This window comes from Bombina bombina, chromosome 2 (genome assembly GCF_027579735.1).
Source record: "Bombina bombina isolate aBomBom1 chromosome 2, aBomBom1.pri, whole genome shotgun sequence".
Lineage (NCBI taxonomy): Eukaryota > Metazoa > Chordata > Amphibia > Anura > Bombinatoridae > Bombina > Bombina bombina.
In genome coordinates this window covers 774,524,307-774,542,425 of record NC_069500.1, presented here as the reverse complement: position 1 = coordinate 774,542,425, position 18,119 = coordinate 774,524,307, and the positions used below count along the sequence as shown (strand labels likewise).

The following is an 18,119-nucleotide window of genomic DNA, read 5'->3' as shown; positions in this document are numbered from 1 at the left end:
AGTTTACTGCAAAGTTCCATATTATGTTGCTACTTTTGTTGAAAGCTAAATAATGTAGACAGCTCACATTACCAGTGCTTTTTTTTTTCTTTATTTTTCCCCAGGATTCAACCCTGAGCTTTCCCTTGCTCTCCGTACCTTTCAGATCCCTGAATGCTATACTGATGAGGCAACACTTTCCCAAGAGTTTGACCAACCAGACAAGACACAGAAATGGAGAGAGGGGGTCCTAAAATCTAGCTTCAACTACCTTCTGTTGGACCCAAGGTTAGATATAAGTCTTCAGGTAATATTGCTTTAAAGAAACCTTGCTGAATGAGGGTGAGGGAGGTCTTTCATTTGAGCAGTTCCCAAGCCCGTAAGAAGCTGCATGCTCCCTACATCAATTGTCGTTCTAGTCCCCCCAACCCCTAACCTTCCCCTTAACCCTCTCCCTGCTGCCTGGTCTGCAGCTGAGCAGCCTTGCAACATGCAATGTGAACACAGGTTGCTCTGTAGCTTCCCTCTGCTCCCTGCCACTGGTTCCCAGCAGGTGATGTGGCCCTGCAGTGGACAACAGGCCCTCAAAAGCTGAACAGGCAGCGGCCCTTCTTAACTATGGGCCCCCCCAGCATTTCAGGGTCTGCAGGGCCAGGATTTCCACCACTGCGCAAATCATCATAAAGACTTCACAACTTGCTTGGGTTGGTTTCCCGAGAGACTTGACACTTTAATGAGACTGTATCTTGCCTATAGGGTTGTGTGCTTACTGAGTGCTTGAGTGTTTTTACCAGCTTTTAGTAGCCTTTATGTTCCCTACTCAGTTTTATCCTTTTGTTGCAGGGTCACACGAAATCTTCCATCTCGCTCTCACACATTATCAAAGAATGACTGCTTCCGCATTTTTGTCAATTCAGTATTTTATATAGGCAAAGGGAAGAGATCACGTCCATACAGCCACCTTTATGAAGCATTAACTCACTTTAAGTCCAGCACAAAGCAGGTAATATTTTTGTGTAGCCACAGCCCTTTATTGACTTTCCTTTTAATTCTATTTAGCATTTATTTAGTGCCCCTTTTAATGGGATATATGAGAAACTGATGGGATATTTGACTGAACATGAATTAGATAAACTTAAAGGGACATGAAACCCAAATTTTTTCTTTCATGATTTAGAAAGAATATGCCATTTAAAACAACTTTCCAATTTACTACTTTTATCTTATTTGCTTCATTCTCTTGATATCCTTTGTTTTAAAGCATATCTAGATATGCTCAGTAGCTCCTGATTGGTGGCTGCACATACATGCCTCATGTGATTTGCTCACACATGTGCATGCTATTTCTTCAACAAAGGATATCTAAAGAATGAAGCAAATTAAATAATAGAAGTAAATTGGAATGTTGTTTAAAATTATATTCTCTATCTGAATCATGAAAGAAACATTTTGGGTTTCATGTCCCTTTAATGAGATTAATGAGGGAATATCTAAACTGTGTGATGAACTCAAACAATATGAGTCTAATGAGGAATTTCAAAAGTCTTACAACAAAACTAAAGGGGATGTTGAGAAATTTGCATGTTATATCTCTGAGAGGAAAGAACGCAAAATTGACAGGGACCTCAGTGACTACTCCTCTAACACCATATATGTATGGAGTCAAAATAAAACAGCCAGTTTAGATATAGACAATACAGACAAAGAAGGAGAAAGCACAGATGCAGAAGTATCTGATGGTGAGACTTTACCCAGAACTATATTAAGAAATAGGATTGTACTTCATAAAGTTAACAACACAAATATCCCTTTAGGCGTAGAACACGAAGGGGCCGCAAGTACAAAGCCCAGAACCCGGAGACAAGTCAGATTCAATCACAAACCACAACACAAGAAGAATTAGATAGCCCTGAACTCAATATTATTAACCTTTCAAATTTAACTCTAACTACTGATCAAATATCAGTCCTCAGAAGAGGCCTGTCATTTATACCCACACCTCATTTTAACAAATTCGAGGCTATTAAAGATATACACCTTTTTACTCGAAAAATTCTTTTGAGAAAATATTTCAGCAACTCTGATTCGAATTCCTTAAATGCTAGTGATCAAGCCGCTATTAATGATTTAATTGCTTTAATAGACGAAGCCATTAGTTCTACTCCAGAGGAAGAAAATACTAGTTGGCGCACAATTCTCAAGGCCAAATCCAAATTTGTGCCTCCTAATAACACGTCACATAACACACTTACCTTTCTAAACTTAGTTTGTCAAGACATTTTAGACATACATGGCAATGTGGACATTACTAATCACAACATGACTAAGGGTGAATGTATGGCCCTAAAACAACTAAAAAATATGAAAGGGATACAAATAAAAAGTAGTGACAAAGGCGGCAATATTGTTATTTGGCCTGATACTATGTATCGTGAGGAAGCAACACGCCAACTTAATAACTCTTCCAATTATAAAACACTCTTGTGTAACCCCACAGATATGTTTTTGAGTAGCTACAATAAATTGATTCACTCAGCATTAGCTAATGGTACCATAGATCAGAAGGAATTTAAATTTCTAGAAGTCCAAGAACCCAAAACAGCCACACTGTACTTGCTGCCCTAAATACATAAAGACATGCATAAGCCTCCAGGGAGACCGATAGTATCTGGGATCGGCTCCCTAACAGAGAAAGCAAGCAAGTACGTAGACGCACGTTTAAGATACATTGTAGACTCTTTACCATCATACACCCGAGATACAATGCATCTACTAAACAAATTCAATGAAATCAGTATTGATACTGACTCAGTATTGGTGACATGCGATGTTGAATCGCTCTACACCAGTATAAAAACACACTGGGGGTGCAGAGCGGTTTCATACTATTTAAACAAAAACACCAGTATGAGTGAGGAGGTCAAAGAATTCTTGTTGAATCTGATAGAGTTTATATTAATTCATAACTTTTTCGTATTCGATGACAAATTCTATCTGCAGACTTGTGTGACAGCCATGGGCACTTCATGTGCCCCCACATATGCTAATATATATCTGGGCTGGTGGGAAGAAACGGTGGTGTTTAATGAAAACCTACAATATCTTACTAAACACGTTTCCCACTGGTACAGATATATAGATGATATTCTATTCATATGGAATGGCCCAGAGAACCTCCTCAAAGACTTCATTGATATTCTGAATGACAATCCATTTGGATTGTATTTAACATCTACTGTACAGAAATCTAGAGTGGAATTTCTAGATCTCACCATCCATAAGATAGGCAGCACAATTGAGATAGATGCATACAGAAAACCTACGTCTACAAATAATATACTGCATGCAAGTAGTTTTCACCATCCTGCTACAATCAAAGGGCTACCAATTGGGAAATACATACGCTTACGCAGAAATTGTAGCACAATTGAGAATTTTTAAAAAAGCTGCTAGAGATCTAAGACAAAGATTACTGGAAAGAGGCTATTCTAGAAAATTACTGGCTAAAGCCTATAACAGAGCTCTGCTGAAAGACAGGGGAGATTTATTAACCCCCAAAATCAAAAGAGATTAATACCCCCCCCCCTCAGATGTATTACCACATATTCCTCGCAAAGTGACAAAATCTCCAACATCCTCAAAAAGCATTGGCATGTCCTTACCAGAGACTAACTATTGCAACCATTGCTACCAGATAAACCTCTAATCACATATAGGCGAGCTAGCAATATTAGTGATACGCTTATTACAAGCCACTATGACAGAAACGCTAAGAAATCACCTATTTATGAAGGTTCTATCGCTTGTGGACATTGCTCAGTATGCCAGCATATGGTTAAAAAACAATCAATAGTTGACAGATTTGGGAATACGTGTAACATCAAGCAACACATTAACTGCCAGAGTACTAATGTCATCTATTGAATCTCTTGTAGTTGTAATAATTTTTATTACGTTGGCATGACAACTAGGAGTATGGGTACACGTATCACAGAACATTTCAGTAACATTAGGACAGCCAAAAGGGATGTAGATAAACATAAACAAATAACAAGTGTTGCTAGACACTTTCTACGATCGCATAAAGGGAAGACCAATGCTTTAAAATGTTGGGGCTTGGAAAGACTGAAGCCTGGGATAAGAGGGGGAAGTACAGAGGATAAATTATTACAAATGGAAACCAAGTGGATTTTTAATGTGAATACTGTCATACCTAACGGTATGAATGAATATAATTATTACTGGGTGTATATTTGAGTGGTATGTTTTCAGAGAGGTACAAATCCCCTTAAAATTGTGGTAACCAAGTTCATTATAGCTGACATTAATTTCTTTTTACACGGTTTATGTAATGCACCAATGCTTTAATGTTAGCCATTATATATTATAGAGACTCACAACTAGGGGACATATGGTCTTATACCTTGATATATTTCCTTAGTTCCTAATTGTACATTCAGTGCAATATAACTTTAATCCACAGGAATATTAAGGTTTTAGATAAACCTCATATACAAATTTTATAATGGATCTTATTACTTTAGTCTTTACATAACACAATCGTGTACTAAGTACTTCTTATACATTCATTATGGTACCTGATTCTTATTATTATAAGGACAATATGATAGGTGCCCTGAGTTGTTCGTGACATAATAACAATAAGACAAGGACGAGTTTATAGTTCCATATTTTTCCATTTTAATTATGTATATACAAGTGAACCTTATCTTAACCGTGGTTTTTGCACAATTATTATTGTATATTTTTAGGGAGCAGGACTTAAGTTTGCAAGTTCAGACTGGATCCCCATTGTTGCATCAAGTCGATATAGTAATGGTATTGCACTATTGAACCACATTGGTGTCTCTATATTTATAATTCACCACTCCATATATATAAGCTCATATTAACTTTTGACACTGGTATCCGTAGTGTCAAACTAACGTGGTGGTTACAGATGGAGGGCATATTTGAACCTCACTATGTCCTGGATAGTATGAGCGCGCAACTATTATGCACAAGCTGAATTTTACAATGAGACAATCGCATCAGGATTTTCAATTGCATTTGGATTATATATACGTGTTTTTTATGTGATACTTTGGTGTAACGCAAATATATTAATGTGACAGATGTTCGGACAATCTTAATTCCATGAATAATATCACCTCTTCTTGTGAATTAGATTTCAATATTGGTACCACAGAATGGGGATAAGTATATCTCTCTATAACACCCAATGAGCGTGTAGGTTACGGTTGAAACAAAATACATTAGCCATACATAACAGCCATAACGGAGGACGTCTCCTTTCTCACAGTGTGATTGGATGACATGTAGGCGTCGCTCTCTAGGCATATTGGATTGGCTGAATGTAAATTAAGAACTGGTATTTAAGACCGCACACGCTTGAGCCTCGGCTTAAACAACTTAACATTGTGAAGTCTAACATTGAGAAAGGCTAGTTATTAGTGTTTTAACCACTTTACTTAACTTACTGCACAGTCACTTCAGCCACCTGATGCCGATGTTTCCTGCTATCGGCCAGGAAACAGAAAAGTGACTGTCAGTTTGGTTTTATGTTTTGTTTGTCTCACAGGTAGTGTGTTTGAGAATCCTGTAGGGGTGTTTACCCCATTTTCTCCAACATAGGTGTGTCCGGTCCACGGCGTCATCCTTACTTGTGGGATATTCTCTTCCCCAACAGGAAATGGCAAAGAGCCCAGCAAAGCTGGTCACATGATCCCTCCTAGGCTCCGCCTTCCCCAGTCATTCTCTTTGCCGTTGCACAGGCAACATCTCCACGGAGATGGCTAAGAGTTTTTTGGTGTTTAAATGTAGTTTTTATTCTTCAATCAAGAGTTTGTTATTTTAAAATAGTGCTGGTATGTACTATTTACTCTGAAACAGAAAGGAGATGAAGATTTCTGTTTGTAAGAGGAAAATAATTTTAGCAACCGTTATTAAAATCGATGGCTGTTTCCACACAGGACTGTTGAGATGAATTAACTTCAGTTGGGGGAAACAGTGAGCAGACTTTTGCTGCTTGAGGTATGACACATTTCTAACAAGACTTGGTAATGCTGGAAGCTGTCATTTTCCCTATGGGATCCGGTAAGCCATTTTCTTAATTTTTAATATAAGAATAAAGGGCTTCACAAGGGCTTTAAAGACTGGTAGACATTTTTCTGGGCTAAAACGATTACTTTATAAGCATATTTAATGGTTTATAATTTTGGAGAGTTATTTTAATCTTGGGAATTCTGTTAAAAAAAACGGCAGGCACTGTATTGGACACCTTTTTCACTGGGGGCCTTTTCTAGTCATAGGCAGAGCCTCATTTTCGCGCCACTAATGCGCAGTTGTTTTTGAGAAGCAAGGCATGCAGATGCATGTGTGAGGAGCTCAGATCCACTGAAAAAGCTTATTGAAGGCGTCATTTGGTATCGTATTCCCCTCTGGGCTTGGTTGGGTCTCAGCAAAGCAGATACCAGGGACTGTATAGGGGTTAAATGTAAAAACGGCTCCGGTTCCGTTATTTTAAGAGTTAAAGCTTTCAAATTTGGTGTGCAATATTTTTAAGGCTTTAAGACACTGTGGTGAAATTTTGGTGAATTTTGAACAATTCCTTCATACTTTTTCGCATATTCAGTAATAAAGTGTGTTCAGTTTAAAATTTAAAGAGACAGTAACGGTTTTATTTTAAAACGTTTTTTGTGCTTTGTTATCAAGTTTATGCCTATTAACATGTCTGAACTAGCAGATAGACAATGTTCTGTATGTTCGGAAGCCAAGGTTCCTCTCCATTTAAATATATGTGATGAATGTGACAAACAAAGTAGGGACAATGATGCCACTGATAATAATGTTGCCCAAACTGATTCCTTAAGTGAGGGGAGTAAGCATGGTACTGCATCATCTCCTTCCATGTCTACACCAGTCTTGCCCACTCAGGAGGTCCCTAGTGCATCTAGTGCGCCAATCCTCCTTACTATGCAACAATTAACGTCTGTAATGGATAATTCTATTAAAAACATTTTAGCCAAAATGCCCACTTATCAGCGAAAGCGTGACTCCTCTGTTTTAGGCACTGAAGAGCATGAGGACGCTGATGATAATGGTTCTGACATGCCCTTACACCAGTCTGAAGGGGCCAGGGAGGTTTTGTCTGAGGGAGAAATTTCAGATTCAGGAAAAATTTCTCAACAAGCTGAACCTGACGTTATTGCATTCAAATTTAAATTGGAACATCTCCGCGCTCTGCTTAAGGAGGTGTTATCTACTCTGGATGATTGTGACAATTTGGTCATTCCAGAGAAATTATGTAAGATGGACAAGTTCCTAGAGGTCCCGGTGCCCCCCGAAGCTTTTCCTATACCCAAGCGGGTGGCGGACATTGTAAATAAAGAATGGGAAAGGCCCGGCATACCTTTTGTCCCTCCCCCTATATTTAAGAAATTATTTCCTATGGTCGACCCCAGGAAGGACTTATGGCAGACAGTCCCCAAGGTCGAGGGGGCGGTTTCTACTCTAAACAAACGCACCACTATCCCTATAGAAGATAGTTGTGCTTTCAAAGATCCTATGGATAAAAAATTAGAGGGTTTGCTTAAAAAGATGTTTGTTCAGCAAGGTTACCTTCTACAACCAATTTCATGCATTGTTCCTGTCACTACAGCAGCGTGTTTCTGGTTCGAAGAACTAGAAAAGTCGCTCAATAAAGCATCTTCTTATGAGGAGGTTATGGACAGAGTTCAAGCACTTAAATTGGCTAACTCTTTTACCTTAGACGCCACTTTGCAATTAGCTAGATTAGCGGCGAAAAATTCAGGTTTTGCTATTGTGGCGCGCAGAGCGCTTTGGCTAAAGTCTTGGTCAGCGGATGTGTCCTCCAAGAACAAATTGCTTAACATCCCTTTCAAGGGGAAAACGCTGTTTGGCCCTGACTTGAAAGAGATTATTTCAGACATCACTGGGGGAAAGGGCCACGCCCTTCCTCAGGATAGGTCTTTTAAGGCTAAAAATAAAACAAATTTTCGTCCCTTTCGCAGAAACGGACCAGCCTCAAACTCTACATCCTCTAAGCAAGAGGGTAATTCTTCTCAAACCAAGCCAGCCTGGAGACCGATGCAAGGCTGGAACAAAGGTAAACAGGCCAAGAAGCCTGCTACCACTACCAAGACAGCATGAGATGCTGGCCCCCGATCCGGGACCGGATCTGGTGGGGGGCAGACTCTCTCTCTTCGCTCAGGCTTGGGCAAGAGATGTTCAGGATCCTTGGGCGCTAGAAATAGTTTCTCAAGGTTATCTCCTGGAATTCAAGGAACTACCCCCAAGGGGAAGGTTCCACAGGTCTCAATTGTCTTCAGACCAAATAAAAAGACAGGCATTCTTACATTGTGTAGAAGACCTGTTAAAAATGGGAGTGATTCATCCTGTTCCATTAGGAGAACAAGGGATGGGGTTTTACTCCAATCTGTTCATAGTTCCCAAAAAAGAGGGAACATTCAGGCCAATTTTGGATCTCAAGATCCTAAACAAATTTCTCAGGGTTCCATCATTCAAAATGGAAACCATTCGGACAATTCTTCCTACCATCCAGGAAGGTCAATTCATGACCACGGTGGATTTAAAGGATGCGTATCTACATATTCCTATCCACAAGGAACATCATCGGTTCCTAAGATTCGACAGGCATTACCAGTTTGTGGCACTTCCATTCGGATTAGCCACTGCTCCAAGAATTTTCACAAAGGTACTAGGGTCCCTTCTAGCGGTGCTAAGGCCAAGGGGCATTGCAGTAGTACCTTACTTGGACGACATTCTAATTCAAGCGTCGTCTCTGCCACAAGCAAAGGCTCATACGGACATTGTCCTAGCCTTTCTCAGATCTCACGGGTGGAAAGTGAACGTAGAAAAAAGTTTTCTATTCCGTCAACAAGAGTTCCCTTCTTGGGAACAATAATAGACTCCTTAGAAATGAAGATTTTTCTGACAGAGGCCAGAAAATCAAAACTTCTAAGCTCTTGTCAAGTACTTCATTCTGTTCTTCTTCCTTCCATAGCGCAGTGCATGGAAGTAATAGGTTTGATGGTTGCGGCAATGGACATAGTTCCTTTTGCGCGGATTCATCTAAGACCATTACAACTGTGCATGCTCAGACAGTGGAATGGGGATTATACAGACTTGTCCCCGACGATCCAAGTAGATCAGAGGACCAGAGATTCACTCCGTTGGTGGCTGACCCTGGACAACCTGTCTCAAGGGATGAGCTTCCGCAGACCAGAGTGGGTCATTGTCACGACCGACGCCGGCCTGGTGGGCTGGGGCGCGGTCTGGAACTCCCTGAAAGCTCAGGGTCTATGGTCTCGGGAAGAATCTCTTCTCCCGATAAACATTCTGGAATTGAGAGCGATATTCAATGCTCTCAAGGCTTGGCCTCAACTAGCAAAGGCCAAATTCATAAGGTTTCAATCAGACAACATGACGACTGTTGCATATATCAACCATCAGGGGGGAACAAGGAGTTCCCTGGCGATGGAAGAAGTGACCAAAGTAATTCAATGGGCGGAGATTCACTCCTGCCACTTGTCTGCAATCCACATCCCAGGAGTGGAAAATTGGGAAGACATTTCATCCGGGGGAGTGGGAACTCCATCCGGAAATCTTTGCCCACATAACTCAATTATGGGGCATTCCAGACATGGATCTGATGGCGTCTCGTCAGAACTTCCAGGTTCCTTGCTACGGGTCCAGATCCAGGGATCCCAAGGCGACTCTAGTAGATGCACTAGTAGCACCTTGGACCTTCAACCTAGCCTATGTATTCCCACCGTTTCCTCTCATTCCCAGGCTGGTAGCCAGGATCAGTCAGGAGAGGGCTTCGGTGATCTTGATAGCTCCTGCGTGGCCACGCAGAACTTGGTATGCAGACCTGGTGAATATGTCATCGGCTCCACCATGGAAGCTACCTTTGAGACGGGACCTTCTTGTTCAAGGTCCGTTCGAACATCCGAATCTGGCCTCACTCCAACTGACTGCTTGGAGATTGAACGCTTGATTTTATCAAAGCGTGGGTTCTCAGATTCTGTCATTGATACTCTTATTCAGGCTAGAAAGCCTGTAACTAGAAAAATTTACCATAAAGTATGGAAAAAATATATCTGTTGGTGCGAATCGAAAGGATTCCCATGGAACAAGATAAAAATTCCTAAGATTCTATCCTTTCTACAAGAGGGTTTGGAGAAAGGATTATCTGCAAGTTCTTTGAAGGGACAGATTTCTGCTTTATCTGTTTTACTTCACAAAAAGCTGGCGGCTGTGCCAGATGTTCAAGCTTTTGTTCAGGCTCTGGTTAGAATCAAGCCTGTTTACAAACCTTTGACTCCTCCTTGGAGTCTCAATTTAGTTCTTTCAGTTCTTCAAGGGGTTCCGTTTGAACCCTTACATTCCGTAGATATTAAGTTATTATCTTGGAAAGTTTTGTTTTTGGTTGCAATTTCTTCTGCTAGAAGAGTTTCAGAGTTATCTGCTCTGCAGTGTTCTCCTCCTTATCTGGTGTTCCATGCAGATAAGGTGGTTTTGCGTACTAAACCTGGTTTTCTTCCGAAAGTTGTTTCTAACAAAAATATTAACCAGGAGATAGTTGTGCCTTCTTTGTGTCCGAATCCAGTTTCAAAGAAGGAACGTTTGTTGCACAATTTGGATGTAGTTCGTGCTCTAAAATTCTATTTAGAGGCTACAAAGGATTTCAGACAAACATCTTCCTTGTTTGTTGTTTATTCTGGTAAAAGGAGAGGTCAAAAAGCAACTTCTACCTCTCTCTCTTTTTGGCTTAAAAGCATCATCCGATTGGCTTATGAGACTGCCGGACGGCAGCCTCCTGAAAGAATCACAGCTCACTCCACTAAGGCTGTGGCTTCCACATGGGCCTTCAAGAATGAGGCTTCTGTTGATCAGATATGTAAGGCAGCGACTTGGTCTTCACTGCACACTTTTACAAAATTTTACAAATTTGATACTTTTGCTTCTTCTGAGGCTATTTTTGGGAGAAAGGTTTTGCAAGCCGTGGTGCCTTCCATCTAGGTGACCTGATTTGCTCCCTCCCATCATCCGTGTCCTAAAGCTTTGGTATTGGTTCCCACAAGTAAGGATGACGCCGTGGACCGGACACACCTATGTTGGAGAAAACAGAATTTATGCTTACCTGATAAATTACTTTCTCCAACGGTGTGTCCGGTCCATGGCCCGCCCTGGTTTTTTAATCAGGTCTGATGAATTATTTTCTCTAACTACAGTCACCACGGTATCATATGATTTCTCCTATGCATATTCCTCCTTTACGTCGGTCGAATGACTGGGGAAGGCGGAGCCTAGGAGGGATCATGTGACCAGCTTTGCTGGGCTCTTTGCCATTTCCTGTTGGGGAAGAGAATATCCCACAAGTAAGGATGACGCCGTGGACCGGACACACCGTTGGAGAAAGTAATTTATCAGGTAAGCATAAATTCTGTTTTAACTTTAATTAATAAAAGAGTTTTTTTGTATTACTTTTTCTATATCAGTGTAGTAAGGATGAGTGCTATATAAGCCCCTTTCTTTCTCTGTCTCTCCTATGTTGGTATATATTTAAAGGGACAGCACCGGAATCTTGCAATAGATTCTTTTCCTTTTTCTACAGTGTAGTGCCAGTTATTTTTCTTTCAAGTACATATATGAGAAAGATAAAGTGCAAATTGTGGGTATTAAAGGGATAAAAAAAAAACGCAAAAAAAAATCTTTCATGATTCAGCAACTTTAACCCCTTAAAGACCACAGCACTTTTCCATTTTCTCTCCGTTTGGGACCAAGGCTATTTTTACATTTTTGCTGTGTTTGTGTTTAGCTGTAATTTTCCTCTTACTCGTTTACTGTACCCACACATATTATATAACGTTTTTCTCACCATTAAATGGACTTTCTAAAGATACCATTATTTTCTTCATATCTTATAATTTACTATAAAAAATATATAAAATATGAGGGAAAAAATGGAAAAAAAAAAACACTTTTTCTAACTTTGACCCCCAAAATCTGTTGCACATCTACAACCACCAAAAAACACCCATGCTAAATAGTTTCTAAATTTTGTCCTGACTTTAGAAATACCCAATGTCAGTACCCAGTTTACCAAAAAAAGATCCCTTTTTTTTTTCTTTTTCTGTAGTGTAGCTCCCCCCCCCCAAAGAACAACTCCCCTCCCAGATCCCTTAGATGTTTTTTTTATAAAATTTTATCCCACTTTTCTTTAACTTTTTTTCTGTAGTGTAGCTGTTCCCACCAGCTTACACCCCGTGCACGTGCTCTGCCCCGCCCCCCCGAGGAAACGCGCGTGCATCCGTGGGCGCCCCCGGCGATCATGCCCACGATCCCACCCCCCTCCACATCACACGGCCCATCGATGGCCGCCCACCCACCTCCCAGACTGGCTCCCACCCACCAACGATACCGGCTATCGATGTCCGGTGCAGAGAGGGCCATAGATGGCCAAGGAGGGTTATTGCAGGATGCCTCGATATCAAGGCATCACTGCAATAACCGGAAAGTGGCTGGAAGCGATCAGGATCGCTTCCACCACTTTCCAAGACAAAGGACGTATGCCATACGTCCTTGGTCTTTAAGTGTATTTTTTTGAGGACTTATGGCGTACGTCCTTGTTCGTTAAGGGGTTAAACAAATTTAAAATGTACTTCTATTACCTAATTTGTTTTGTTTTCTTGGTTTCCTTTGTTGAAAAGGATACCTATGTAGGCTCAGGAGCGGCTGATTGATGGCTGCACATATTTGCCTAGTGTTGTCTGCTCACCTATGTTCATTGATGTTTCTTCAACAAAGGATGACAAGAGGATGAAGCAATTTAGACAAAAGAGCTAAACTAGAAAGTTGTTTACATTTGTATTCTCTTTTTTCTGAATCACGCAAGAAAACAATTGGCTTTTATGTCCCTTTAAGAATATGTGTAGAAGATGGTTGGTATTGAAGGTTAAAAGGTAAGAAGTGCACTTTTTTCTGTTAATTGTACTAATTTTGTCTTTAATATGTTGTAATGCCATGCATGTATAAGGAATTTATAGTGTTTAGAAGTGTGTTGAGTGAGAATAAGACCTGGGAGTGAAAGAAGGTGTCACCTAACTGTTGTATATTGCCGGGTTATAATATAATATATTTATCGGTAATAATTATCCTTTAAACTAAACCCCCAATAAAATGCATATACCGAACAATAAAATTTATTTAAATTCCTAATTTCTTTATATTTGTTAAAATGTATAGACAAATTTAAATATAGTTGTAGAAAACCAGATATGAATCAAAACTTTACACATTATATATACTGTTATAATATGCTATGCAAAGATCATAAAATATACCTTATTCACAATTGAATTTCATTAAAATACCACTAACATTCAGACAGTACCATCAGCTATATAGCCACAATTTATCCTATATAATTCCAATTTAAAACATCAGAAATTGTATATAATATTTGTGCAAATAACAAACTCCTATGCCAATTTATTTAAGCTGAAATAAATTCTTAATTACCTACAATTAAGACCAATTCTAAGATATATTTGTATATTTGCAAAGATAAATTACTTAGCACTAAGGATTAGTTTTAAAATACACAGGCTATGAAATACAAGGTTAAAATACAATTTATTCCTTTAAGTCTGCTAACTACAGCAACAATGGATGTTTGTTTTAAATATTACCTATATTTAGCAACGTCTTATACTTTACCAGATTACCAATGACTATTAGCTTCCAGAATTTCTCATCAAGTCCAAATTCACCTCAGAATACAAAAGGAGTATTTTGCATGTGGAGAAGAAAGGGTAGCTATTTTGCTTATAATAACTGTGTCCCCACGCAGCAGTTATCCGTCCAGGGTTTCAGCAAAAAGTTCACCCAGCCTCTCTCCATGCTTGGGGTTAAATCATGTGATATAACCCCACCCCTTTTTGTTCTGTACCATTATTGGTGAATTGAAAAGGCCCTTAACGGAGCCTGAACGTCTCATTGGTTCCCTGGAAATGCATGGTTGCTAGGGAAACGCATCTTTGTTAACGATTCCCCCTTAGGAAACAATGGGGCCGTTTGAGTTAAAAAAAAACTAACACCTGCAAAAAAGCAGCGTTCAGCTCCTAACGCAGCCCCATTTTTTCCTATGTGGAAACACTTCCTATGTCTGCACCTAACACCCTAACATGTACCCCGAGTCTACACACCCCTAGCCTTACACTTATTAACCCCTAATCTGCCGACCCCTGCATATTATTTTTAACCCCTAATCTGCCACTCCGTACACCGCCGCCACCTACGTTATCCCTATGTACCCCTAATCTGCTGCCCGTAACCCCCGCTGACCCCTATATTATATTTATTAACCCCTAATCTGCCGCCCCCAACGTCGCCGCCACCTACCTACACTTATTAACCACTAATCTGCCGACCGGACCTCACCGCTACTCTATTAAATTTATTAACCCCTAAAGCTAAGTCTAACCCTAACACTAACACCCCCCTAAGTTAAATATAATTTTTATCTAACTAAATAAATTTCTTATTAAATAAATTATTCCTATTTAAAGCTAAATGCTTACCTGTAAAATAAACCCTAATATAGCTACAATATAAATTACACTACACTATCAATAAATTAATTACATACAAATACCTACAATTAAATACAATTAAATAAACTAACTAAAGTACAAAAAATAAAAAAAGAACTGTTACAAAAAATAAAAAATAATTTACAAACATTAGAAAAATATTACAATTTTAAGCTAATTACACCCACTCTAAGCCCCCTAATAAAATAACAAAGCCCCCCAAAATAAAAAAAATAGAAAAGCTCTTTTACCTTACCAGCCCTTAAAAGGTTCTTTTGCGGGGCATGCCCCAAAGAATTCTGCTCTTTTGCCTGTAAAAAAAAACATACAATACCCCCCCCCCCAACATTACAACCCACCATACACATACCCCTAATCTAACCCAAACCCCCTTAAATAAACCTAACACTAAGCCCCTGAAGATCTCCCTACCTTATCTTCACCACGCCGGGTATCACCGATCCGTCCAGAGGAGGCTCCGAAGTCTTCATCCAAGCCCAAGCGGGGGCTGAAGAGGTCCATCATCTGGCTGAAGAGGTCCATCATCGGGCTGAAGTCTTCTATCAAGCGGCATCTTCAATCTTCTTTCTTCCGGATCCATCTTCATCCCACCGACGCGGAACATCCATCCAGGCCGACGACTTCCTGACGAATGACGGTTCCTTTAAATGACGTCATCCAAGATGGCGTCCCCCGAATTCCGATTGGCTGATAGGATTCTATCAGCCAATCGGAATTAAGGTAGGAAAATTCTGATTGGCTGATGGAATCAGCCAATCAGATTGAGCTTGCATTCTATTGGCTGTTCCGATCAGCCAATAGAATGCAAGCTCAATCTTATTGGCTGATTGGATCAGCCAATCTGATTGAACTTGAATCTGATTGGCTGATTCCATCAGCCAATCAGAATTTTCCTACCTTAATTCCGATTGGCTGATAGAATCCTATCAGCCAATCGGAATTTGAGGGACGCCATCTTGGATGATGTCATTTAAAGGAACCGTCATTCGTCGGGAAGTCGTCGGCCAGGATGGATGTTCCGCGTCGGCGGGATGAAGATGGATCCGAAAGAAAGAAGATTGAAGATGCCGCTTGATAGAAGACTTCAGCCCGATGATGGACCTCTTCAGCCCGATGATGGACCTCTTCAGCCCGATGAGGGACCTCTTCAGCCGGATGCTGGATCTCTTCAGCCGGATGATGGATCTCTTCAGCCCGATGATGGACCTCTTCAGCCCCCACTTGGGCTTGGATGAAGACTTCGGAGCCTCCTCTGGACGGATCGGTGATACCCGGCGTGGTGAATATAAGGTAGGGAGATCTTCAGGGGCTTAGTGTTAGATTTATTTAAGGGGGGTTTGGGTTAGATTAGGGGTATGTGGGTGGTGGGTTGTATAATGTTGTGGGGGGGTATTGTATGTTTTTTTACAGGCAAAAGAGCAGAATTCTTTGAGGCATGCCCCGCAAAAGGCCCTTTTAAGGGCTTGTAAGGTAAAAGAGCTTTTCTATTTGTATTTTAGAATAGGGTAGGGAATTTTTTTATTTTGGGGCGCTTTATTTTATTAGGGGGCTTAGAGTAGGTGTAATTAGCTTAAAATTGTTGTAATATTTTTCTAATGTTTGTATTTATTTGTATTTAATTGTAGGTATTTGTATGTAATTTATTGATAGTGTAGTGTTAGGTTTAATTGTAGATAATTGTAGGTATTTTATTTAATTCATTTATTGATAGTGTAGTGTTAGGTTTAATTGTAACTTAGGTTAGGATTTATTTTACAGGTAATTTTGTAATTATTTTAACTAGGTAGCTATTAAATAGTTATTAACTATTTAATAGCTATTGTACCTGGTTAAAATAATTACAAAGTTGCCTGTAAAATAAATATTAATCCTAAAATAGCTACAATATAATTATAATTTATATTGTAGCTATATTAGGGTTTATTTTACAGGTAAGTATTTAGCTTTAAATAGGAATAATTTATTTAATAAGAGTTAATTTATTTAGTTAGATAAAAATTATATTTAACTTAGGGGGGTGTTAGGGTTAGACTTGGCTTTAGGGGTTAATAAATTTAATAGAGTAGCTGTGAGGTCTGGTCGGCAGATTAGGGGTTAATACTTGAAGTTAGGTGTCGGTGATGTTAGGGAGGGCAGATTAGGGGTTAATACTATTTATTATAGGGTTATTGAGGCGGGAGTGAGGCAGATTAGGGGTTAATAACTTTATTATAGTAGCGGTGAGGTCCAGTCGGCAGATTAGGGGTTAATAATTGTAGGTAGGTGGCGGCGACGTTGGGGGCGGCAGATTAGGGGTTAATAAATATAATATAGGGGTCGGCGGTGTTAGGGGCAGCAGATTAGGGGTACATAGGGATAACGTAGGTTGCGGCGGTGTGCGGTCGGCAGATTAGGGGTTAAAAAAATTTATTATAGTGGCGGCGATGTGGGGGGCCTCGGTTTAGGGGTACATATGTAGTTTATGGGTGTTGGTGTACTTTAGAGCACAGTAGTTAAGAGCTTTATGAACCGGCGTTAGCCCAGAAAGCTCTTAACTCCTGGCTTTTTTCTGCAGCTGGAGTCTTGTCGTTAGATTTCTAACGCTCACTTCAGCCAAAACTCTAAATACCGGCATTAGGAAGATCCCATTGAAAAGATAGGATACGCAATTGACGTAAGGGCATCTGCGGTATGGAAAAGTTGCGGCTGCAAAGTGAGCGTTAGACCCTTTCCTGACTGACTCTAAATACCAGCGGGTGGCCAAAACCAGCGTTAGGAGCCCCTAACGCTGGTTTTGACGGCTAACGCAGAACTCTAAATCTAGGCGTATGTGTTTAATATTCATAGGATCATATAGTGCTATTTTCTCTGATCACTTCAATACCAGGCATAAGCATATTTTTAATAATCATATTAATAAGCATTTTATACTGCTAATTATTATCTTAAAATCCATTTAAAAATAGCATTTGGTTATTTCCTTTTATTCATATAAAACCACAGCATATTTCATATTTCTAATGAATTTTGAATGCATGGCAATACCAGATGCAGATCTGAAATGAAAATAATAGTGTTATTATTTTGAGACATTTTTAATCCTTAAGATATTCTATGTTTAAAAAGAAAATACATAGGTAAAGACATGTTCATATTTAAGATGTTGTGTGGGGGAAAAAAAAAAAATATATATATATATATATATATATTCATTTGAGTCCTTAACTACATGAAGATATGTCTGTAGGTAACTTGAGCCCAGATGCTTAATGTGTATTTAGTCTTAGCTGGGGCAATTTAACGCATAGGCGACAATTGGTCATTTCTTCAGCTATTGAATTGCTTTACGAATTTCATTAGGCTTCAAATGAAAATCTTAGACATTAGGTCTCTGTCACTCCAGGGATTCCTGTAATCTAGGTAATAACTTAAATGTTATCTTAATTAGGATAAGCGTATCTTATGTCTGATCTAAGA

General features: G+C 39.7%; 1 protein-coding gene across 1 annotated transcript in view; it reads left to right on the top strand.

The window, feature by feature from the left end:
* ANKLE1 (ankyrin repeat and LEM domain containing 1) overlaps positions 1-18,119 on the top strand; it is an 86,580-nt gene that overhangs the window by 25,512 nt on the left and 42,949 nt on the right. Inside the window, exons 6-7 of the mRNA XM_053702931.1 lie at positions 105-267; positions 823-982. Coding sequence (XP_053558906.1) covers positions 105-267; positions 823-982 — 323 coding nt within the window. The remainder of the gene's footprint in view (positions 1-104; positions 268-822; positions 983-18,119) is intronic.